Here is a 23788-nt window from a genome sequence, read left to right as displayed (position 1 = left end):
TATTTTGTTTCTCAACAGGTTTGAGTTTCTATGGCACCAAATACTTATTAAATAGACATCAGTTACTTGATTTAAAAATTCATGAGCTCTCTAGGATTTGAGAAAGAATGTTTTATTCTTACATGTCATTTATTTTCCATAGTGAAAGATATAATAATATCTACAGGGGCTTTAAGATAATATTATTCTTTTAACTAGTTTCACTTGGTATGTGTCAATACCACTGCTAGTATCAAAGATGGAAGTCTAATACAACATGAGTTGTTTTTATATGCCAATGTTTTATTTTAAACCACACACACATACATCTGAACCACATTACTAAATAATTTAGAGATGATAGTGCACCTAGAAAATTCATCTCAATTAATACACCTTAAACACTATGGGACCCAGCCCTGCTGTCATCAGGTTAAATAGGAGGACTCTGAGACCCAGTGAAGTTAAATTAAGGGACTTGTCCAAGTTCACACAACTAACTGGTTCTATAAGCAGAACTTAGACCCAGTCCCTTAGTGTCATACTTGCCACAATAACTTAAGAGAAAAACATAAGAACAAAAATCATAATTCTATTAAGAACATTCACGTTTTATAATTTAACAGGATGTGATCATTACACTATACATCCAACATTTAGTTCACTCTTCTGCCCAAATTCATTTGAGAAGTGTTATACCCTACCCTTCCTGGGTAGATTGTCTCACTGTGGTCAGTTCTGCAATTGAGTTAAAAGAAAAAAGAACTTATTCATGTGAGGGGCAGTTTAGTATTTGCCTAAAATTCTGGCTGAAAATAATGCTGGCTTTATCTAAAATATGTCACAGTGACCAGTTAAAAAAAAAAACCAGTACAGTCAATCAAGAGTTTGTTTTGTCTATTGAGTAACCCTCAAAAACACATTTAGCAAATTTCAGTACTGAATTGATCTAACCCATGTCTGTTTCTGTGTGGGAGCTATGTGGTATACTCAAGTGCAATGGATGAAGAATTCCTAAATTCTTCTACTAATGGGTTCTTTAGAATTGATTTAGAGCTTCTAACTAAAGAATGTCCTCCTTTCTCTAGGAGGATTGCCCTTTGCAAATTTTAAGAATAAGTATCAGATGACCCTTCTTGTCATAGACCATGGATTTAAAGCTCTTCTTCCTAATGATTCCTCAGAAAAAAGAAAACCAAGACAAACAAAGCCTGAGGTTTGTTGTTCTTATTGTTGTAATTGTGGTTGGTATAACAACATTGGATGCAGTAAACTCTCAAATGACAGAAGAGTCCTAGGCATATCCTGAGTAGATTGAAAGTTGGAAATAATAATAAATAAGAAAAACCATTTTCCAGCTGTAATTTCCAAAGATAACTGCTATGGGCTGATTTGTGTCCTCCCTGCCCCCAAATTCATGTCAAAGCCCTAACCCCCAATGTAACTGTATTTGGAGATAGGGCTTTTAGGACGTAATTAAGGTTAGGTGAGGTCGTAAATGTGGGGTCCAATAGCATCGGTGGACTTATAAGAAGAGGAAGAGAGAGAGACCGCTCTCTTTCTCTCCCTCATCAGAAGTACTCAGAAGGAAGACCATGTGAGGACACGGCAAGAAAGTGGCCATCTACAAGCCAGGAAGAGAGTTCTCGCCAGAAACCAACCAGGCTGGTACCAGGATCTCTGACTTCCAGTGTCCAGAACAGTGAGAAAACAAATGTTTGTTGTTTAAGCCACCCAGTCTATGGTATTTTGCTGACTAAGATGATAAACTATTAGCAAACCTTAAAAATATATCAGAAAAGTAAAACACTTTTAAAAAGCTTTCCACTTGCTCTAAACCCTTATAAATTTACCTGCTGCATGATCAGATTGATAGAAATTAAACAAGCAATTTACAGGGTTTCAGTTAGGGCCAATAGTAGGTAGTAAACAGCCTTAACAACCTGCACATTTTTTCTGGTCACTTCTCAAGAGCAGTAACTTAAAAAAGTCATTTTACTGAGAGTAAGTTAATGACAGCATTTGCTGGAACAGCTCATATTGATGAGTTTGCTCAGATGAGTAGTCAGAAGTAGATTGTTAAACATTTTTCAACTAATTCTGAGCTCCAAATAAGAAGTGAAGCCCACTGGTACTCTGAACAAATTGTAAACTTCATAGAGAACTTGTGATCTGCTTTTTCTATCCGAATCAAACAAAATATTCTACTCTAGCTATGGTTAACTTGATCCTTTATGCTACAAATACACTGGCAGAAAATAAATTGGCTTCCCTTCTTTCTACTAATGGATCCCCTTATATTCAGAGACTATATTTCCAAAATTTCCTTGTACTAAAGAGGCTAATAGAATGGAAGCAGAAGTGATATGTATAACTTCTAGATCCCATTATTATAAAGAACCTGCTCGCCCTCTACCCTCTTTTTCCTCCCTCCTGGGGGCTGGTGAGGGTAAGCTGACTTTACCTATGTATGTGAAGTCATCCAGCTCCCAAAGGATTACAGAGTAACAAGACAGAAGGAACCTGGGTGCCTGGGTATCTTTGTGAAGTAGATTCACCCATCCACTCTGGACCACCTGCCAAGGTTTACACTATAAGAAAGAGAGAAGTAAATTTGTGACTTGTCTGAGCCACTGTATGTTGGAGTTGTGTTTAGTCCTCTAAACAGTGTGCATATCTTACAGTTTACAGTGTGCCTTCCATATGCTATGTTCTAGAACATCCATCCATTCATTCAACAACTACTTTTTAAGTACATCTTATGTGTTAGTGCTACTCTAGGCTCTGAACACACTACTAAGCCAAGCACACAAAGTCCCTGAACTCAGGAAAACTTTCATTACAGTGATGGGGGAGGAAATGGGGCAGAGAGACAATAACAAAGTAAATACAAATAAACACAATAATTTCAAAACAGTAACAGTAGTTTAAAGTGAAGGCTCTACACTCAGATTAGCCCATGTTTAAACCCAGATTTTGCCATTTATCCCCTGTAGTGGCCAGCCTCCAAGAATGACCCTGCCAATAGAAACATGCACACTGAACCACGCCTCCTCTTTTATAGACCCCTCCCCTTGAATCTGAGCAGGCTCCATGACTCACTTTTGACCAATAGAATGAGGCCAAAGTGATGCTGTGTGTCTTCCAAGGTTAGGACATAGAAGACTTTCAGCTTCCACCTGGATCTTATGGAATGCTCACCCAGAAAGGGGTCAGCTGTCACGTAACAAGATCAACTGCCTGAGACTGCCAGGCTGAGGAAGCCATGTGGAGAGGCTGTACAGAGAGAGATGCCCGGCCAGACCAACCCTAGCTGTCCTGCCCATCCCGGTGTGTGAATGAAGAAGTCATCTTTGATGTTCAGCCTAATCAAGCCTTCAGATGACTCAGCTGCCTTCTGACTGCAACAGCATGAGAGACCCCAAGTGAGAACCAGCCAGCTAAGCCCAATCAACCACAGAACCAAGAGAAATGACACTAACTTAAGCCACCAATTTGGATTATAACACAACAGGAGCCAACTGGATCACCAGCTTCATGAATTAAGCACATTTCTTAATCTCTCTGTACCTCCATTTTCTCACCTCCAAGGTTACTATCTCATAAGGTTGCTACTAGAACTAAGTGAGTTAATCTGGAAAGTGCTTACAACAGTGCCTGGTTTGTGGTAAACATTTAGTAAACATTTAGTAAATGTTGGCTATTATTATTTATGATCAATAAATAAAATAGGATGATGGGACAGAAATATTCATAGTGGATGTTCTTACCTAGAAGATGACCCTTGAACTTAGACCTGAAAAGTAAGGACTTCACCATGCAGAGAGCCAGAGAGGAGCCTCCAAACAGAGAGAGGAGTGAGGACAAGGATCCTGGGGTGGCAATGATACAGTGTTTTTGAGAGATACAGACATGGCCAGTGTGATTGGAGGGTGGCGAGCAAAACAGAATCATGTAAGCCATGATAAGGAATGTGGATTTTGTATTAAACACAATAGGAAGCTTTGAGGGATTTTAAGAAGGGGAATGACTTGGATCACTCTGTTGGAAGACGATTTTAGAAAGACAAGAATGGAAGCAGAAAGAGCATTTAGAAGACTTTTGTAGTCATCTTAGTAAAAGACTTTGGTGACTTGAACCAGTGTTTAGCAGGGGAGATGGAGAGAAGAGGGCAGATTTGAGGATGTGTTCATTGAATGAGTGGCCCTTGGGCTGCCCATCAGGTCCCCATGGTAGAAATGAGATTTATTTTAACAAGGCCACTTTGGAACTTACATTACTGTAACCCCTTAGACAGAGTTCAAATCATTATACCCCAGGACGGCTCAAGTTTGTCTCATTTTGTATAGTTCAGGGTTCAGTTGCTACAGATTCTTGTTACTAAATAGGGGATAATAGAATATAAGTTTTCTCACCCATTTCTTATTATTATTCAAACAGGAAAAGCAATTCAAAGCAATCTGGCTTAGTGGAAGGAACATTACAAGGCAAATCAGGACACAGGTTCAAGTGGCAATACTGTAGCTGACCACTTATATGAGCCTGCACAGAATTCTTGACCACTTACGGGCCTTCTTGATTCTCAGCCCGTTCCAATTCTAAAAGTCTATCACTTTGGAGCTCTATTTTAAAATACTACATTACCTGGACATATTTTATGCTCATGAGGTCAGGAGTCACATTCTAAGTACTTTCTTGATGGTCCCAGGATCTAAACTCCATGACTCATGATTTTTGGCTCCTTGAGGCTAAAAGCACCTGCCACAAGGACGTAATTACAAGCAGATCATCACCAGAAAGAAGCTTTGATTTTATTTTTTGCCCATCTTATCCTAACCTGACAGGAAGGGGCCTGACAATAAGTTGGTCTCTTTGTTTTATTGCCATCAATAAGCCATATTTAACATAAAATGCTTTATAGGCATCTTTCATATAATCCATAAAATTTATTCTTTTTAGGAAAACTTGGGAGGTTTTGCTCAGGCTTTACACTAAGACACAGAAAAGTCATCACTCAAGCAAGTTTTTCTAAAACTTCATTGTTACGGGTGGAAAGCCTCTGGCACACATTTCTACTAGGATTTCCATTTCATAGACTCACAGACATAGAAAACAAACTTAAAGGGTGGGGAGGGATAAATTGGGAATTTGGAATTAACAGATACACACTACTATATATAAAATAAATAAGCAACAAGGACCTACTGTATAGCACAGGGAACTATATTCAATATCTTGTAATACCCTATAATAACCTTGTATAACCTGTAATGGAAAATAATCTGGAAAAGAGATATATACTTGCTGTACACCTGAAACATTATAAATCAACTATACTTCAATTAAAAATTGCAAATATAACTTTTTAAAAAGATTTCTATTTCATATAGCAGCTCTTTCTTTAGTGGTGACAACAGAAAGGAGAGATTCTACATAAAATGGGAGAATGGAGGCAAAGAACCTCACATGGCACCTGACAGGAGAGTTGTTCAGTTTCTCCTCTCTTCTCTCCTAATATTGAGCAGGTCTAATAAAATATGCTAGTGTTAGAAGACTTAGGATGACATCAAACTCGATTTGTAAAAATTTCACTTCTCACCATCTGCCTGAGTTTCTTTCAGCTCACTTGCTCCTTAAGGTAAAATCTGTCTTTCACGTGCACAGGCCTTGTTGCTTTCAGAGCTACATTTTGGAGCATGTGGGATGCAAGGTTAACTCTTGGATCTGAAAAACATAATGAGTCTTTCTTTGGACTTTATTGTTGCTGTCTGCCAGCTTTAAGTTTTAGTGCTGTAGCATTGGATCTACAGTTCATTGAATTAAATGAAAAGGAGGGGGACAGTAAGGTGAACACCAAGAGGACTTCTGAATACTGATCATAAGTGGTGCCCCATAGGAAAAGAATATGAAAAATAATGTATATACAGTATATGCATAACCGAATCACTTTGCTGTACAGCAGAAATTAACACATTATAAATCAACTATATGTCAATAAAATAAATTTTTAAAAATGGTGCCAGGTAAAGATAAGAGCATCACCATCACTGATGTCCTTACATAGCCCCCAATCTCACTCACTAGTGCTGTATTCACTTTGGCCACCAAAATATAACAGGCCAGCATCATTATAATTTGAAATCAGTAAGGGGAGATAATGCTCACATGACAACATAAGTTAAAACTTAACAACATAGAGTCAAATTTCACTAGTCTTATAAGCTGAAGATGGAAAATAATCAATTAGCGGCAAAGGATACAATGGCAATTATGTCCAATGGAGAAAGAGGTGTTAATTTGCATAGAAGGTCAGCACATCGTTGAAGTGGTGTTGGTTACCATCAAACAAAGATAATAACACATCTGGAGGTGTTAATTAAAGGTGAAGAAAGAAAGATAGAATTGGCAGTTTCGCCAATTTGTCAGCCTGCGTGCCTCCTGGCCAACTAGTAGGGAGTGTGAGAAAAGGACTAAAATTCAAGTTTAAAGACATATTTCCCTGCCCCCTGGGAAAGAGAATGTGATGATGGTAGATGAAGTCAGTTCAAAAGAACCCCTGATGTTTTTCTTCTCATAAAAAAGGAAGCAAATTATCCCATCCAAGTGCAACTGAATCAAATTTGAACTTCCTGAAAATTTATCAGTTGATAAACGAGGATTTACGTTCAAGGATACATTCCATGCCTAATCTTCATTTTACTACTTTTGGAGATAAATCTTCCATAGCATTGAAATCTTTCAAAGATAGCCTTTCTTGCAGAACAAATTGTTAGAAGTGTGCAACAAATTGGCCAGATGTCTCTGAGGCATAAATTCTCTCTTAAAAGTAAGGTAAGAACTTTTAGTAACTACCTCATGCTCTCACACCACTAGTTTTCTACTTAGTTCTTTGAAACTGTAATGTTCAAAGGACTTCTCTTGTTATTGAAAGAGTTAATACAGTTTCTCAAAAATGCTTCTCTTCTCACAGAATTATAGTTTATATTTTGGGAGAATCTGGCACAGCTTAAGTTACAGCTTAACTGATTTTCTCAGTAGAATCCAACAATAAGTCATTTCCCCCACCCATCTGTCCCTAAGTGTTTATTAGCCGGGTAGACACAAAATGTCAAGAGGAAAAAGTATTATTCATCTTAATCTACTGTCTTCAAGACTGAACATCAGGTACCTAAATAACAGCCTTCTTCATAGCTTGCTCCCAAACAGGTAGCTATTGCTTAGAGGGTTTTTACAAATACCCCAAGTTCATTATCAACCCACTAGCCCTTCCCAGACTAAATGTATCACTGCAGGGTAAGTGGACTTAATTCTCACTTATCTAAAAAATAATACTCATTGCTAGGCACAAAAAACAGCTTGTGGCATGAAGCTAGTTTTGCTCCTTTCCAGAAATTGCTGTTTTTAAGTTTCAAACCTTAGAAAAATCAGAGAGCAGAAATCTATTCGGATGTATACATTACTATGATTGTTGCTATTCCCCAAACAGCCTCAGCAGCTTACCAACTGAAGGGTAGCAGAAAACCAGACCTTCTCCCTCCAGTAGGAAAAGTACTCTAAGCAAAATCTTCTAGCTTACTAGCCTGGTATGTGGTAAGGCCATAGTTCTGATTCTTAATTATCATCCCATTCCAGAGCCCAAATAAATAAATTACCTGTGGTGATTCTGCAGATATCTCAGTAGCTACACACACACACGTTTCACAAAGTATTGGCCAATGCCCACTTTCACATAGCTCTTTGAGTCTAAAAATAACTGAAACTTTCATGTCTTACCAAGACTGAGAAAAGGGAGGGAAAATCAAAGAAAACTAATTTGGGAATCAGAGGGGAAACATTTAACAGGCCTGTTGGGTGTTCTCTTAATGCTGTCTTGGATCTCAGATTAAATTATTACACTTTCTGTGTTGTAGTGCTGGGTCATTTGTGCATGAGGACAAAGGCAACTTCAACTTGATATTTCTATCATCCCTGCTGTGTGAAGAGTCCTTTTCCTGGTTTATAACATCAATCACTCTCGCAATAAATCTTGGTAGTGGATATGGTCATTTAAATCTCCACCTGCACAAACAACAGAAAATAAGAGAGCCCATAAATCTCTACACCGGTGATTAACAAATTTTGGATCCTGGGCAAAGATATTATGGGGGCGGGGGGGTCTCACTAATTCATTAATAAAGACTGATTTGCTGACAATCTGTTTAGTTTACAGCATAGGGGGAAAGCAAACAAGACCCTGCTAACAAAACAAAATGTTAGAGGTTAGTGAATTCCCAGCTGAGCCCAGGATTAGAGATATGGTATCTTAATGTAGGAGAGGGGTGCAGATTCCGAGCCAAAAGCTCAGAATCCGCTCTTGCATTTTGTTCTAGCCCCTCATCATCAATGCTTAATTGCAAGGAAAGAAAACCTGGAGAACTAGTAAGACAGATTCATGCATTCTGTCTCTCTGATTTCATTTCATCAATGTCATTCAATCCCTTGGTTTCTGGTTCCCTTTGCTTTTCTACTGACTCCCCAGATTTTCTTCTTCTACAGGAAAGATGGTCGAGGCTGGAGTTAGAGATGGAAAAAAGAACCTTCTGAACAGGACATTTTGCTTAACGTTTTGTAATGTCAGCTTTACATGCAGAACCCTGGTAGCCAAGAGGATGTAAGGAGAAGGCGAAGGCAGCAGGCAGCACTGGGAGGGAGGAAACCAGAAGTCCCGGACAAGGTGATGTCTGAGAGCAACTAACATTCTTAAGACAATATTAACTGCACTTCTAGAAAGAAATTTAGGGGAAAGTTTTAATTTCATTAAGAAAAGATTATCGACTACCAAAATGTTTTCCACACACCAGTATTACTCTATCTCATTTCCTCCACTCCCCCTAAACTGTGTGTGGTTGTGTGTGGGTATGCAATGGTCAAGTCTGTTCATGTACACACCGGCAGTTCCTCGATATCTTTAAAGTGACCAGGTGTAGATGGATTCTTTGGTACTTTCTCTGTCATCACCCTAATGATCCTAGAAAGCACTTATTGTCTTAATTCACCAGAGTTAAGGTGTGAAGATATCTTGGAAAAGCCACAGAGCCTTATAGGGTGTTGGCAGGAGGTGGTTGATCCCTGCCTGCATTTTAATTGGTGTTTTCTGGGGGGAAGCGGGGAGCCAGAGGATGCTAGTGAGATTTGTGGGTGGAAGGCCCAGAAAGAGCAAAAGGATGTGCTCGTTTTCCTAAAGTTCTCAGTTTCAGGCAGCTATGACCTGTTAAGAAGGAAAGCGGGCCTTAGGAGATGGGCCCCCCCGGAGAAGGAGCTTCAGTAGGGCCCGCTCCTCCCCAGACCAGCCAAGAGTGGGAGAAGGTGACTGGTATTTGCGTCCTGCAATGGAGTTGATTCACATTGCAAGCTGGAAATCAGGGGCTGTGCGTGAGAGTTTCCCTCCGGTTGTGAAAGGGGTCTAAGAGAGTTGCTGGGGCCTGGCAGGCCCCTCCCCTGGGCTGCAAGGATCCGCCTCTATTCCCCAGATAAATTCCTAGTGTCCACCAAATTCCTCAGCGCTCTCTCACACTCCTCTACGGCCACGACTCCGGGGGTGGGGAAACAGAGCGTCGGCTTCCTGCCCACAGAAGCCCTCGCGGCTCCTTCTCAAGACTCTGCGGAGGGGAAAGGGGTGTGAGACCCAACCAGACCCGCAACTCCCGGCTCCCAAGCCGAGGTGGCTGCCCCACACTCCACGTTCGGGGGGTCCACTGGTTTCGGGGTCTGTCTCCTCTCTTCCCTTTCTCCTCTCTCCCTTCCCTGTCTCTCTCATCCTCTCTCCCAAACATGTCCACCGGCTCCCTCAGCGATGTGGACGACCTTCAAGAGGTGGAGATGCTGGATTGCGACGGGCTGAAAATGGACTCGAGCAAGGAGTTTGTGACTTCCAACGAGAGCACCGAGGAGAGCTCCAACTGCGAGGCCGGCTCTCCCCAGAAGGGCCGCGGCGGCCTGGGCAAGAGGAGGAAGGCTCCCACCAAGAAGAGCCCCTTGAGCGGGGTCAGCCAGGAAGGGAAGCAGGTCCAGCGCAACGCGGCCAACGCGCGCGAGCGGGCCCGGATGCGGGTGCTGAGCAAGGCCTTCTCCAGGCTCAAGACCACGCTGCCCTGGGTGCCCCCGGACACCAAGCTCTCCAAGCTGGACACGCTTAGGCTGGCGTCCAGCTACATCGCCCACTTGAGGCAGATCCTGGCCAACGACAAGTACGAGAACGGTTATATTCACCCGGTCAACCTGGTAAGTTCTCCGGTGCGGCGGCGGCGGCGTCCCGGGGAGGGGGGCGGGGGCGACCCAGCGCGGCGGCAGTGGGTCCCCGGTGAGAGGGTGCGCGCCAGCCTGGGAGCCGCGCATCTCAGTCACCGCCAGCCAGAGTCTCTAGGGAACCGGTGCAGGCGATCCCCACACGGCCCTCACTCTCTGCCTTCCAAGCCGCGGGAACGCGTTGATTTATGCGAGTACTTGACGTGGCAGCCCAATTAGGAGTTCGCACGAGTATCGAGCTGGCAAAGAAGAGGGATCTCTCCGCACTCGCGCCAGCGCCTCCAGGGCCGGTGCGGGACAGCGAACGCAGACAAGATGCTGCGCGCTGAGGCGGCATTTTAGTAATCCTTTTATTCTTCTTTCAGCTGAAGAGTAGAACTTGATTCCCCTCCCCCTCTAATTCCTGTAAATAAGAACAGCCAACTCTGTTTCTTTCCCAAGGATATGTAGAACCTTTACATATGGACACATCATGCCCCCCCATAATTGTCACATAAGTCCCCAACTATTTAAATATTCTGCCCTTCTCCTATAGGTGGATTAACATTTTCGAATCCCAGAATTTCTAGCAAATACCAGCATAATCAGAACATTATCACGAGTATTAGTGTAATAAGTAATATTAAAATAGTTCACTCTCCTTCAAGTTTAAGAACATGTTACTTTTTATCTTAAAAAATAATGCTCATTTTTCTCAACCGCATTTTACTGTTTAAGAACTATATTTTAATTCCTTTTTCATTTGATTTAATTTTAAACCTTCCAGGGGCTAAAGAAAAACAAAAACTAACTACCACCTCTGTTTATATATGATAAGAAGGAGAGGTTTTCCTCTTAAAAGTCTTCTTATCGGTGGGCACTAGCGAGAGAGGTTTGAAGGTTTGAATTGTCTTCTCTCTGAATTGGTTTCAGGAATTGGGGGTGGGGGGGAATGCAAAACCACATTTTGCTGTGAAAAATATTTTTCCTTCTAATTAAAAGTCAGGGTTTTTGAATGAGTAAACAGCTTTTAAAAATCTGGAACGAAAATGAAAGCAGTGCCTTCATTTACAACTGCTGCTGCCTTCATCTATGAATAAGAAACTTAAGTGAGCTTTATTATACACAGAACGGAGAAGGGAAAAGAAAGCTATGCTTGCTCAGCCCAGTAGGAACACAATGTGAAAATACACGGTTATATTCTTTTATTAACATTATTTGTTTTTAAGAGCTGGCGATTAATTTAGAAACTGTGGTTAAAACCGGCGTTTGTGATGGAGGAAACCAAAGATAGAAGTAGGGAAATCCATGGGGGTGAAAGAGAGAGGGCTGGGAAGCCTGACCAGGACGTCAGAAGAGGGCCAGCAGGGCGCTTCACCTTGAACCCGGTGCCCAGTGGCGCGAGGTCCTTCTCGGCTTCCCTGCTCCAGTTCACCCTAGCATCTGCCTCCGGGCTGTGGCAGGGCAGGAGCCACTGTAGGCTTTCCAAGGGTCTCCTCTCTTGGGTTTCACTTCGAACCCAGGGCGAGCCCCTCTTTGCTCTACCACCTCGAGCTGTGGCTTGGCGCCAACGCTGCTTTCTGCTTTACCCAGCCACAGGGCGCACTAGGTCACCGGGAAAACTGCAGAGATAACGGGCCTCTCCAACTCACTGCCTGCCCCCCACCACGCCCTTTCCTTTGGGCGCCCTTTCCTTTGGTCTCGGGCTCCCGCCTCATCCCACCCCTCCTCCATGGCCACTTACCTCCTCCACCCTCTTCTCTCCTGCAGACGTGGCCCTTTATGGTGGCCGGGAAACCCGAGAGTGACCTGAAAGAAGTGGTGACCGCAAGCCGCTTATGTGGAACCACGGCGTCCTGACCTTGGAGGTGCGAGTCTGGGAAAGGCGCGCTCCCGGGGCGGGGGGTGGGGAGCGGGCCCCGGGAAGGCGACCCTTGCCCTCCCTGCTCTCTGTCTCTTCTTCCCCCTTGCAACTCTCCTCTCCCTTTCCCACCCCTCGAGAACACTTTACAGCGACGAGGAGATTCGTTTCCAAACCAGAGGACATCAATTGTACTTACAACGATTCCCATCTATTTAACTTTATTAACTTCTACCGTGAATGACTCTGCGAGCCTTGCTGGTCCAAGTGCAATATGTAATTATAAATATATAAATAGATAATAAGAGCCTATCAATGTGTATCTTTTGTACAATATGTTGTAAAATGTAGATCATAGAATAGCTGACTTTGACAGTCACATTTATAAAGTAATTCACTTAAAGATATATATTTTTTTCAAACAAGTTTTTGCTACTTTCAAAAATAAATCTTTCTTTATATTGCTAAAAGCCCTGACATTTGGTGTGATTTTTTAAAATATATATTTGGAATAGAAAGATGGGGAACTATGGGGGAGCTATATAATAAAAGTGGTTCTTTTGAATCTCAATCCAAACTTCTAGAGATAGACAAGGACTAAATACGATTTCCACTATGAAGATGCAGATCATATTTTGCACTGAAACCTCAGAAAGAAACTAGTCCATCAAGTTTGCACGTTACTTTTCAGACAACTAGAAATAATGTAACTGTAAACAAAGAAAGGGAAGGATTCAAGTTATTAACAGCTATACAATTCAAGAGAAAAACACACCAGAAAAGAAGAATCTGATTTTCAGTTGTTCCACAGTTTAATTGCTAACATGAGCAGGAAGGTAATCTCCACATTCTGTAACTTTCCAGGCGCATACATGAACCCAAGCAACCCATAGCTGCAAAACAGTGAAGAAATATTGGGAGCGATGAAAAACGTAAATGCCATACCTTTGGAATGTGTTTTACGATTTTCAAAGGGCTGCAACGTGTATTATATATTTCTTATTAATAATTGACGATTACTTATAACAACGCGCATGCCTGCCTTTCGGTTACATTAGCCAGCGCGTTCAGCTCCTCTCCACGACTTCCGGTGGATTGGGTTTTAATTTAAACATCTTCCAGGCTACGGAACAGCTCATTGGGGAAGATTAAGTTGAGATAAACAGAGAGGCGCGTCCGAGGAGCCTGGGACCGGGTTCCCTCGCTGCCCCAGCGCAGCCAGCGGCGGCCGATGCGCCAGATGCCACCGGGGCTGTTTAATGTTCGGGGTTATGACCGCAGTGTTTACAAGACGTCTTCGGTTATTTATACTGTTATTCCTCGCAGAGGGCCTTGAAACTTCCGCTTCATTTGCTCTTTCTTTTCGATTTTTTTTTTTTTTTCCTTTTTCTCGGCTCAGTTAGGTACCTTGAGTAAGGGCTCCCCCGCTCTTGCACTTACCTTCAACCAACACCAAAGGCCGCTTAGCGGGTGGAGCCCTCAGCCTGGACAGCAGGGAAGGAGCCGGCGATGCTCCTGACCCGGGGAACCGCTGTGCCAGGAGGGATGTTCTCTGCCAGAGATAGTTACCACGTTACCAAGTCCACATCTCCATTCTCCAAGCGCTGGGAACGCGGGTGACTCTTCATCCACGTACCTGTCATTCGCACGTCGGAGGACCTCTCAGGGTTGTCAGGCTTTCCTCCCAGCCCCTTACCCCCCTACCCGGACTTGACCCTCAAGAGAGCATTTTAAGCTCTGGCCACCTCCACCTTTCCCAAATTCGCTTCTACCAGAGGGATGGACCGTCTACCCTCGCCTCACCGATCCAGAGTTCAAGTCAGAGATGCGTCCCAACGTGATTCAGTTGTCTGCGTTTCACGTTCAGCAAATTTTCCAAGGTCCCACTCACGTTTTTACAATACTCAAAATTCTGAGCACTCTATGCAGGCGGCCCCCTAGAGAAGAAATTTCTGCTTGCTCATTCTTTGACGACCCCCAACGGCAAAAGAATTTGTTAAAAAAAAGTCCTCATGCCTCCCACCGACAATTTGCAGCCTGTGCTTTCAGCATAAGGCCTGAAGCTGTGCACACGGGACATGCAAGTTAAGCCCTAGTTTTGCGTCCAGTTCTTTCCTGAAAGGGTTTGGATTCCCAGTTTTCTCATCTCCAAAAGTGGGGATAAACGTGATTATAATGATAATAATAATCGTACTCATACATTTCCTCTTTCACCTCACAAAGCCTTAGTGGTGCTCAAATGAAATTATAGTTTTGCAACTGCTTTGTAATGGAAAAGATCCGTGCACATACTGGTCACTTGTACTAAGTGGCTGGTGGTGAGCTGCCTATACTAGACCCGACTAGACCTCAAAGTACTCAGGCAGGAAGCTCAAGAGCATGCACAAGGGAGGGTCTTTTTATTGCAGGAACCAACACACCCCTTCAATGCAATGTTGAAGGTTACAATTTCTCTCTCTCTCTCTCTCTCTCTCACACACACACACACACACACACACACACACAAAACCCTTTACCCCTCCTCGCTGTTCTCCCATTTTGTCCAGAGCTTTATACCAATGTGATTATTTCCTAGAAATCCAGAGTCCAGAAAAATTCAGAGAACAAAGATAGGGACTGGGACCAGCAAACAGAAGGGCTACACTGGTGCCTGGCTGTCAGGAAATCCTGAGCACAGGGCTCTCAGCCTTTGAGCCTGGGCACACTAGAGGACCCAAAGGTTGTCCACGGAAAGGAGCAAGCAACATGGTGGGAATGACTGGGCTGTGGCTACCACTAGCCCTGGCGCAGGACCACCCCCCTCCACACACACATCCACAGTCTAAACATCTCTCCTTCCCATGGACCCTTCTCTTCTGCCAGGTCATCAGTCCTCCCACACCCACCATGCCCTACTTCCCAATGTCTGGTGCTCTTCTCAAGCCTGTCCCAGCGGGGTGTGACTTTGAGCCTACCGTGCCAGCACAGGTACTTGGCATGTCTCGATTTTAAAGGAGGCAAGCGGTATCGGAAGGAGTGGGGGACCCCCTTTACCACAAGCCAGATAGTTACGGGTGAGGGAGGCGTGACCTCTCAGTTATAAAAAATATCTTAGAAGGTGCTTTCTAAGATAGTCTAGAAGGAGAACGACCAAAGCAGGTTGTAGAAGCCTGGAAGGAAAATGAAATGTTTCAAACAAGCATGTCTGCAAGTTCTCAGGAGGAGGACACAGATACTGAAAGTGGACCGAAGCTGGGGAAGTCCCTTCTCCTCCCTTCTCTCTCTCTCTCTCTCTCTCTCTCTCTCTCTCTCTCTCTCTCTCTCTCTCTCTCTCTCCTTCTGATTGCTTCTATGACTTCTTATAGGCAACTCACTGTGCTTCCAGCAGTCTTCTCCACTGTCAAGTCAGACTTCTTTCTAAACAGATAAGTGGTAAACAAGGTTGGTACCTGCTAGTTATATTTAGTGATCAGTGGGAAACACTGCCCAGGGAGGCTTTTGAGCCAGTGATTCCTGGGCGTGTGTGGGAATCACAGGGACAGCTCCTGGAAGTAGAATGTTGGGCTCCATCCATCCAAGTTCCAGATTCAAGAGGTGTGAGGTGGAGGTGAGGCCCCAGAATTTCTACTTCTAACAAGTTCCCAAAAGATGCTGAGGCTACTGGTCGGGAAACCATAGTCAGAATCACTGTTTGGGGATCTGTCTCATTAAAGAAACAAAAGACATTGAAGCGGAGAGAAAGAAAATATTTGGGAATTACTTTTTCTTAAGAGGCTGCATGTTCGGGGCTCCAGTTTCATTTACATTTCTATTCGCTCCACGGTGGCCTGCAGTGTATTGTTAACGCTTAAATGCCAGTCAAGACATCAAACCACTCGTCCTCAGAAAATATTAATAAAAGATTTGTGCAACCCTGGTGTATGGAAGTGTGTGCGCGTTCGTCTTGAGCTCTCAAAGAGATTTCAGGTGATGGATTAAAGGCCTGGATGGATTAGGGCCCGGCTGCTGTTGGCTCCGTTGCGACCCCTAAACGGGGGAGAAATCCGAGCGCCCGGGACTCATGCCCTCTACAACTTCTCGGTTGCGCAGAGGGTTCCGCGGTCCAATCCAGGTCAGCAAAGCTTTCCCCTTCACTCTAGGGGGAGTAGGAGGGTTTGCTCTGGGCTGGGGCCCTGTGCTTCCGGCTGGTGGGAAGTCGCCCTGGGGTTGAGGTGCAGGGTCTCGGGCTGGTAGGGAGAACGTGGCAAGCGCCGGGTGGGGCTCTCGGGCAGGAAAGGGCCCCGAGCCAAGAGGCGGAGTAGGGAACAGCTCCTCTGAGGTTTTTCTACCCGGGAGACAAGTTTCTGGAAGTGGGCGGGAGGAGAAGGATGGAGAATCCGATTTCGAGCCCCAGCCTACACCGCCTCCTGGGTCCGCATCCCTTTCCGGGCGCCGCCTCCGAGACAGCCGGGTGCGTGTGCCAATGCGGACTAGCCCAGCGCAAAGACACCGCCCAGGGAAGGTTCTAGGGTAATGACCCTGCTCAGCCACCAAGGAGAGGCTCAGACTCCAGCCAGCTGGCGAGAGGAACTTTCTTTCTTAGCTTTGCATCCTTTTCTCCAAATTCTGGCGATGCCCTAGGAAACTCGCGCGGTGCCAGTGGCATTCTTGAGAGCCAGGCTGGTTTCCTCCAGGCGTCGGGGTTCCAGGCGCCTTTCATCTTTCTATCTGGCAGGCTCAGCTGGTCCACCTCCAGCCCGTTCATGGGAAGATTAACCACCCCAAGGACTAGGCTACAGATCCCTTCCCAGGGCAGAGGGAGGAGAAAGGGGTGGAAAGGGTAGAGAGAACAGTTGAGAATGTCTTCGAGTTATGAAACCAGACTCCTCGAGGCGACGTCATCTCACCCATTGTACCCAGCATCCAGCTTAGCGCCCGACACCTCAATACATGTTGAACCGCCAGTGAATCATTAACTCTCTGAGGCTATGGTGAAGGAAGAAGTTAAAATACAGGGCAGGTGGAGCAAAGAAATTGACGGTGGGACTGTTGCCATGGTTAAATTGAAACATACCGGGACGTCCCTGGTGGTCCAGTCGGTAAGACTCCGGGCTCCCAGTGCAGGGGCCCAGGGTTGGATCCCTGCTCAGGGAACTAGATTCCACATGCACGGCACAACTAAGAGTCCTCATGCCACAACTAAAAGATCCCGCGTGCTACAGTAAAGATGATGCAGCCAAAATAAATAAATAAATATTAAAAAAATAAAATTTCTGAAAAAAAAGAGAAAGAAACATAACCTCTTAGTTGAAATCTGGGTGTATATTTGAGAAAAGAATAAAGCAAGCAGACATCTTGGGACCAGATGGCATCAGCTGGGGATGGGTTGTTTGCATTGCCTTTGCCCCTGACACTCAGATGAAGTCTGTTCTTTCCCCTCCCAGTAGAAGATGACATTATTAGTTTTGAATTTATATGGCCCTTAGGTCAGAATCATTAGCTTAAAAGGTGCTTTGAAGAGTGGAGATACGTTGAGAGACTTTATAGGATAAAATGTAGACTATACAACTAAAAGGATCCTTATTTTAAAATTAATCCAGGTGGTGATAAGTAAGTAACTTGTTGCCTTTTGTGCAGGTTAGATCTACATCTAGTGGAGGCTATAGCGGGAAAAGCTTTTGACTGAATCCTTGGGCAAGAAACTTAACCATTTAGGACCTTAGTTCTTCCACCTGAAAACATGGGTATAATAATGGCTGCTTTGCAAATGCTACCCAAAAGGCAAAGATATACGAAGCAACCTAAGTGCCCATCAACAAATGATTGGATAAAGAAGATGTGGTATATACAATGGAATACTAGTCAGCCATAAAAAGAATGAAAATTTACCATTTGCAGCAACATGGATGGACTTGGAGGGCATTATGCTAAGTGAAATAAGTCAGAGAAAGACAAATACTGTATGATATCACTTACATGTGGAATCTAAAAAATACAACAGACTAGTGAATATAACATAAAAGAAGCAGACTCACAGATATAGAGAACAAACTAGTGGTTACCAGTGGGGAAAGGGAGGAGAGGAGGGGCAATATAGGGGTAGAAGATTAAGAGGTACAAACAATTAGGTAGAAAATAAGCTACAAGGGTACACTGTACAACATGGGGAATATAGCCAATATTTTATAATAGCTATAAACAGAGTATAACCTTTAAAATTGTGAATCACTATATTGTACACCTGAAATTTACATAATATTGTACATCAGCTATACTTCAATTTTAAAAATTATTTTAAAAAAGGTAATGACTGCTTTGGTAAGATAATGTATGTGGGCGATGTCTGGTACATCATGGGCACTAATTAATATTGGTTTTCTTCCTTTCCTCTCTTCTTCTTCTGGTCATTACGTTATAAAAGTGCCTGAAAGAATGATATGCATCTCCCCTAAATAGTTATCTACCCAGTAGTAATTATTGAGTAGAATAATTATTATATAGAATTATTAAATTCTCAGGGGAACCCAGTTGCTTCAGGTCATCTTGAATGTGATCAAAACAGACCTCACCACCTTATCCACAGTGGATCCTGATCCTAATTTCCCCCCTGACCCTGACCAGGGATCGAAGCCATGCCCCCTGCATTGGGAGTGTGGAGTCTTAACTGGGTCACCAGGGAAGTCCCCGGTTCCTAACTCTGTATGTCAACATTTATAACATTATCAATAACAGGTAATCATTATTTTCTTTCATTTCTCTGTTTCTTTACTTAGTTTATACTTATCCTCACTAGCTCCATGAGGGCAGGGACCATGTCTGACTGATTCACTTTTGGTTCCCAGACCCTAGCAGAGTGACAGGCATGTGGTAAGTGTTTGAAGAGGACTGAATGTATAAAGCTTAACAATAGGCTTCTTAGAGATTCCTCTGTTTTCTAGGTAAGTTCATATTGCATTGCTATAACCAAAGGCTGGTTTAAATATATCATCTAATTTTAATTTTAGAATTTGGTAATGGACATGTATTCTAAAAATAAAGATAAATCTATAATGAAAAAATCACCATCAATTCTGTTGATGGGGAATTAACCTGAAACATTAGTCCTCACCACATGCAGATTCTCCTTTTAGCACTAAATCCCAGGAAAACGTCTATAGTAAGTACTGTGTCTTTCAAAACAATGCATGTCTCCCTTCAGTATTCTTACCATCCCTGGGGACCAGTCACCTCTAAACTTTTCTGTTTGGTTCCTGGAATTATTCACTAATGAATCTTAATAGAATGTTTTTGTTCTTCTTTTGCACTTTATGTGAATACCATCTTCTTCTACTGCCCTCTAATCTCTCACTTTCAGGCATCTGTCACCCACTCAATAGCTCCTTCAACTTTTTTTTTTTTTTCTTAACAAGCATTCTTTCTCTCCCCACCAAGGACTAAAAAGAAACCCAAGACATCTCTAAACCCAGGAGAATTTTTTAAACCAACAGGGGTCATTTGGTTACAAGGAACAAAAATCCCTTCAAACTGGCTCAAATAAAAAGGGGAATGAGGCATTGTAAAGATAGTACAAGGACTCTGGCTGACATCTCCAGGCAAAAAATAAACAGTAGGGAAAAATCTATTGGGAAACTGAAAGTCAAGAGTACAACTCCCTTCCTCTCTCTCTGGAGCTCTCTGGGCTCTTATCTCTGCTTTCTCTGCCAGTCTTCTGCATTTCCTCTTCTGATTTTCTGTGCTGACTTACTTTCTACTTCTTCTGAACTTTTTATTTCAGATGGAACTTGTTTGTTAGGTTGCTATGGCCCCAATTCTACAAAAACATGCAGTTGTAGGCTCTACTGTCCAAAATTTTAGTCTCAGCACCTCTTAATTTGAATTCTTAAGAGAAGAGATATGCATATGGACTACTATAGACTCGTTCTAAGAGGCTCTGATTAAATTCCCCAGGTCAGTTGTACGCCTCTTGTCCTGTCAGCTCTGGTTGGCTGGGGATGGATGGACAGGTTGGCTGATGGCTAGGGCAGATTCTTTTGAGATGTAGGCTCTGAGTGAGACAAGAATCCCAAATCTGTTTGCTACAAATGTAATCTAATGCAATCAGGGTTGAGGTGTCTGCATATGGGCCACCTGGCTCTATTCTGCTACACCAATGGTGAGCAACACGTGTTTGGAAAAAGGTCATGTTGTATTTGTAATGGGGGGAAAGGGTAGAGATACCAACATCAAGAAAACATATGTACATATAACCAAATGATCTACTTTATGGAATAGAATAATTTTATTGAGAAAATCACCACTGGTATGCCAGTGCTATTACTGGGCATATTTAGGAAAATGCTAACTCGTATAGATTCAGCTTTATTAATTTTCTTCATCTATCTGCATTACACAGAGACCATGCATATGAACAATCATATTTCATCTTCAAAACAACCCTAACTAGAAGGTATTATCATCTTTACTTTTCATGTAAAGCAGCTGAAACACAGAGAGGGGAAGTAAATCACCAGAAGATATATGATGGAGTAGTGGCAGAAAGCTGAGTATAGAATTTTTCTACTTTAATTAAACTGAAATGGTCTCCTGCCTTGAAAATGGAAGACTCTCCAGAATAAAAGAAATTAAGGATGATTATAACCCTATAAAAGAAAGAAATCCTTACAAGCAGGGCATGCCATGATGTTTTTTCAATCAGAATTTTTGTTTTATACTCATTTAAAAAACTCTTTTAGACTTACTAATATTTTTTATCCTCTACCACTGTTAAAGATACAAAAAAGGAAACTATAAGCAAAATAAGTTAGTTAAAATAGTCCAAAAACCTGTTTTGTAGCCAGAGTGCAATTCATTCTGAATTATTTATTTACTCCGTCATTAAAATCTAGTGATTTTCCACCCATTACGTATCAGTTTTTGTCATGTAATAAACTACCCCAGAACCCAACGGCTTAATGCTGTAAGCATTTGTTATTGCTCATGTGTCTACAAGTCAGCTGTGCAGTTCTGCTGATCTGGACAGGGCTATGCTGTTCTCACTCAGCTTGCTCATATATCTGTGGTTGGGAGGGCTATTTGTCTGAGAGCTAGCTGGTCAAGGATGGCCTCACTCACATGTCTGATGGCAGGCTGGCTACTGGCTGAGCTGATGAGGGTGACAGAGCCACGTGTCTCTCATCATCCAATAGGCCGGCATGTACTTGCTTTCATGGTGACTGGGGAGGGAAGAGAAACTCACAAGCTTCTTGGACTTGGGTTCAAAACTTGCTAGTGTCACTTTGGCTGCATTGTATTGGCTAATGCCAGTCACAGAGCATCCTAGGTTCAAGGGGTTGGGAAATAGATGCTACTTCTTGATGGGAAAAGCTGCAGTCACATCGCATAGAGCATGGATACAGAGAAGGGTGAGACTTGGGACCATTTTTATAATTAATCTGCCATATTAAGGTTTTCCTAAAACTTCTTCATGTTCAGAGTCTAGCCTTTCTGAATTAGTTCCCATTTTGAATTGTCAATATCTAGTGCTGTACTACCCATTTTGTCCTCTGGGTTACAAAGAATATTTCTTAGAAGAGTTTTTCTCTATAATTACTGTGATTTTCTTCCAAGCCACTGATACACATTCTGCAAATTTCAGTGCTTACCCTTTCTTGATTTTGTCAGAAGGGAGGATAAAGAAAATACCAACAAAAGTTAATCATACCGGGCTTCCCTGGTGGTGCAGTGGTTGAGAGTCTGCCTGCCGATGCAGGGGACGCGGGTTCGTACCCCGGTCCGGGAAGATCCCACATGCCGCGGAGCGGCTGGGCCCGTGAGCCATGGCCATTGAGCCTGCACGTCCGGAGCCTGTGCTCCGCAACAGGAGAGGCCACAGCAGTGAGAGGCCCACGTACCGCAAAAAATAAATAAATAAATAAAAATAAAAAGTTACTCATACCCACCTTTCTTTTATCTATTCTTAGAAATTTGGAGGTTCTTCTGACACTAGTTTCATTACTTGACATGTATTAAGAGGATGAATGGTGGCCTCAAAGACATCAGATCCTAATCCCTGAAAACTGTAAATATTATCATAATTGGAAAAAAGTCTTTGCAGATGCAATTAAGTTAAGGATGTTGAAATTGAGAGATTATCCTTGATTATTTGTGGGCCCTAAATGCCATTACAAGTGTCTTTATAAGAGAAAAGGAGAGAGAGATTAGATACACAGAGGAGGAAAAGGTCATGTGAAGACAGAGGTAGAGATTAGAGTGATGAAACCACCAGAGGCTGGAAGAGACAGGAAATGGATTCTCCCTTAGAACCTCCAGAGGGAGTGGGGCCATACCTACACCTTGATTTTGACCTAGTGAATCTGATGTTGAACTTCTGGCTGTCAACCAAGAAAGGGTAAGTTTCTGTTGTGCTAAGGCACCAAGTTTGTGGTCATTTGTTACAGCAGCCACAGAAAACTAATACAGCATGTGATAGGCAATCCATTGCATGTATCTCAGTAACAAAATGTAACAGGGTCATCTACTTATGATTTACTTCCTTTCTTAAGTTCTATAAAGCATCTGCACATGCCTTTGCAAGAAAGTACAGAATTATGGATATTCCTCCAATGAAAAATGCATTTGTTCCTATACATTAGTTCTCTATTTCCATGTCTTGCTATGCATAACAAAATTATATTTATTATTGATATCTATATACCAAAATAAAATTTCTTCTGATGCAGTATAATCTTTTAAAAGACATTTTCCATGGCAATTTAACCCAGCATGGATAATACCAACAATATAGAAAATTCAAACAAATAGACCAGTGTTAAGATGCATCTCAATTTTAGGGCTTCCCTGGTGGCGCAGTGGTTGAGAATCTGCCTGCCAATGCAGGGGACACGGGTTCAAGCCCTGGTCTGGGAAGATCCCACATGCCGCGTAGCGGCTGGGCCCGTGAGCCACAACTACTGAGCCTGCGCGTCTGGAGCCTGTGCTCCGCAACAAGAGAGGCCGCGATAGTGAGAGGCCCGCGCACCGCGATGAAGAGTGGCCCCTACTTGCCACAACTAGAGAAAGCCCTCACACAGAAACGAACACCCAACACAGCAAAAATAAATTAATTAATTAATAATTGGTTCTGTTCTAAAAAAAAAAAAAAGATGCATCTCAATTTTAGAAATGTGAAAAATAATGCATCTTAGAATGATAATATATAGTAGCTCACTTCATCCCATGCATCATCTCTGAGTACCCACTGTATGTAGGACCCCGTGTTACACACTGACAATAGATAAGATGACACCTTTCTTATCTCCAGCTTAGGTCTTACTCTCCAGTAGTTGCAGACTTTCTTCTCTTCAAGGACCTGAAAGAGCAGGGCAGTCTTGCACCTGCTGTACCAGTTTCCAGAAGGGTGGGCTACTGGGACATACTGGCTGCTTCTACCACACTCTAAGTTAGTGCTGCAGACAGCTCAGCCTGTCACTCATTAAGCTAGTTCAACATGGTGCACTGCGTCTACCCCAGACTAACCAATCTCCTAAGAGTGAACAAATATCTGGGGAAGTGACTTCAAAACGTCACTTTTTGCATCCAAGGTAGTTGTCCTGGAGGCTTTTATTTTCCCAAAGCTAAAATTGGATCTCAGGCCATTTGGAGATTGGCTATATATAGTGGGCCATCTTTCTACCACACTGATATAGGAAGTCATTTTGCAAATATGTGCTCTCGGTCCAAAGCAAAACA

The 23788-nt window shown here is 43.0% G+C and overlaps 2 protein-coding genes across 3 annotated transcripts in view; one reads left to right on the top strand and one right to left on the bottom strand.

Annotated features, from left to right (window-relative positions):
• LOC309811336 (uncharacterized protein) overlaps positions 1 to 23788 on the bottom strand; it is a 140835-nt gene that overhangs the window by 86242 nt on the left and 30805 nt on the right. The gene's annotated exons all lie outside the window — the stretch shown is intronic.
• On the top strand, positions 9542 to 12573 carry TCF21 (transcription factor 21). Of its 2 annotated transcripts, XM_082633588.1 has the most exons (3): positions 9542 to 10239; positions 12013 to 12110; positions 12244 to 12573. In XM_082633588.1, exons 1-2 carry the CDS (start codon positions 9790 to 9792, stop codon positions 12100 to 12102), a joined length of 540 nt encoding a protein of 179 aa, XP_082489714.1. In that variant the 5' UTR covers positions 9542 to 9789; the 3' UTR covers positions 12103 to 12110; positions 12244 to 12573. The 2 variants fall into 2 exon arrangements, with proteins under 2 accessions (XP_082489714.1, XP_082489713.1); XM_082633587.1 differs by having other exon boundaries at positions 12013 to 12573.

Source organism: Mesoplodon mirus, assembly GCF_964341445.2.
Source record: "Mesoplodon mirus genome assembly, chromosome: 10".
Lineage (NCBI taxonomy): Eukaryota > Metazoa > Chordata > Mammalia > Artiodactyla > Ziphiidae > Mesoplodon > Mesoplodon mirus.
Note: the sequence above shows the minus strand (reverse complement) of the source record. Positions and strands in the feature narration are given on the sequence as shown.

What these genes read in the sequence shown, in the direction of transcription:
- TCF21 (XM_082633588.1), top strand. Translation starts at nt 9,790, where the DNA reads ATGTCCACCGGCTCCCTCAGCGATGTGGACGACCTTCAAGAGGTGGAG. An exon ending in ATATTCACCCGGTCAACCTG is followed by an intron (nt 10,240 to 12,012) that starts GTAAGTTCTCCG and finishes TCTCTCCTGCAG; the next exon opens with ACGTGGCCCTTTATGGTGGC.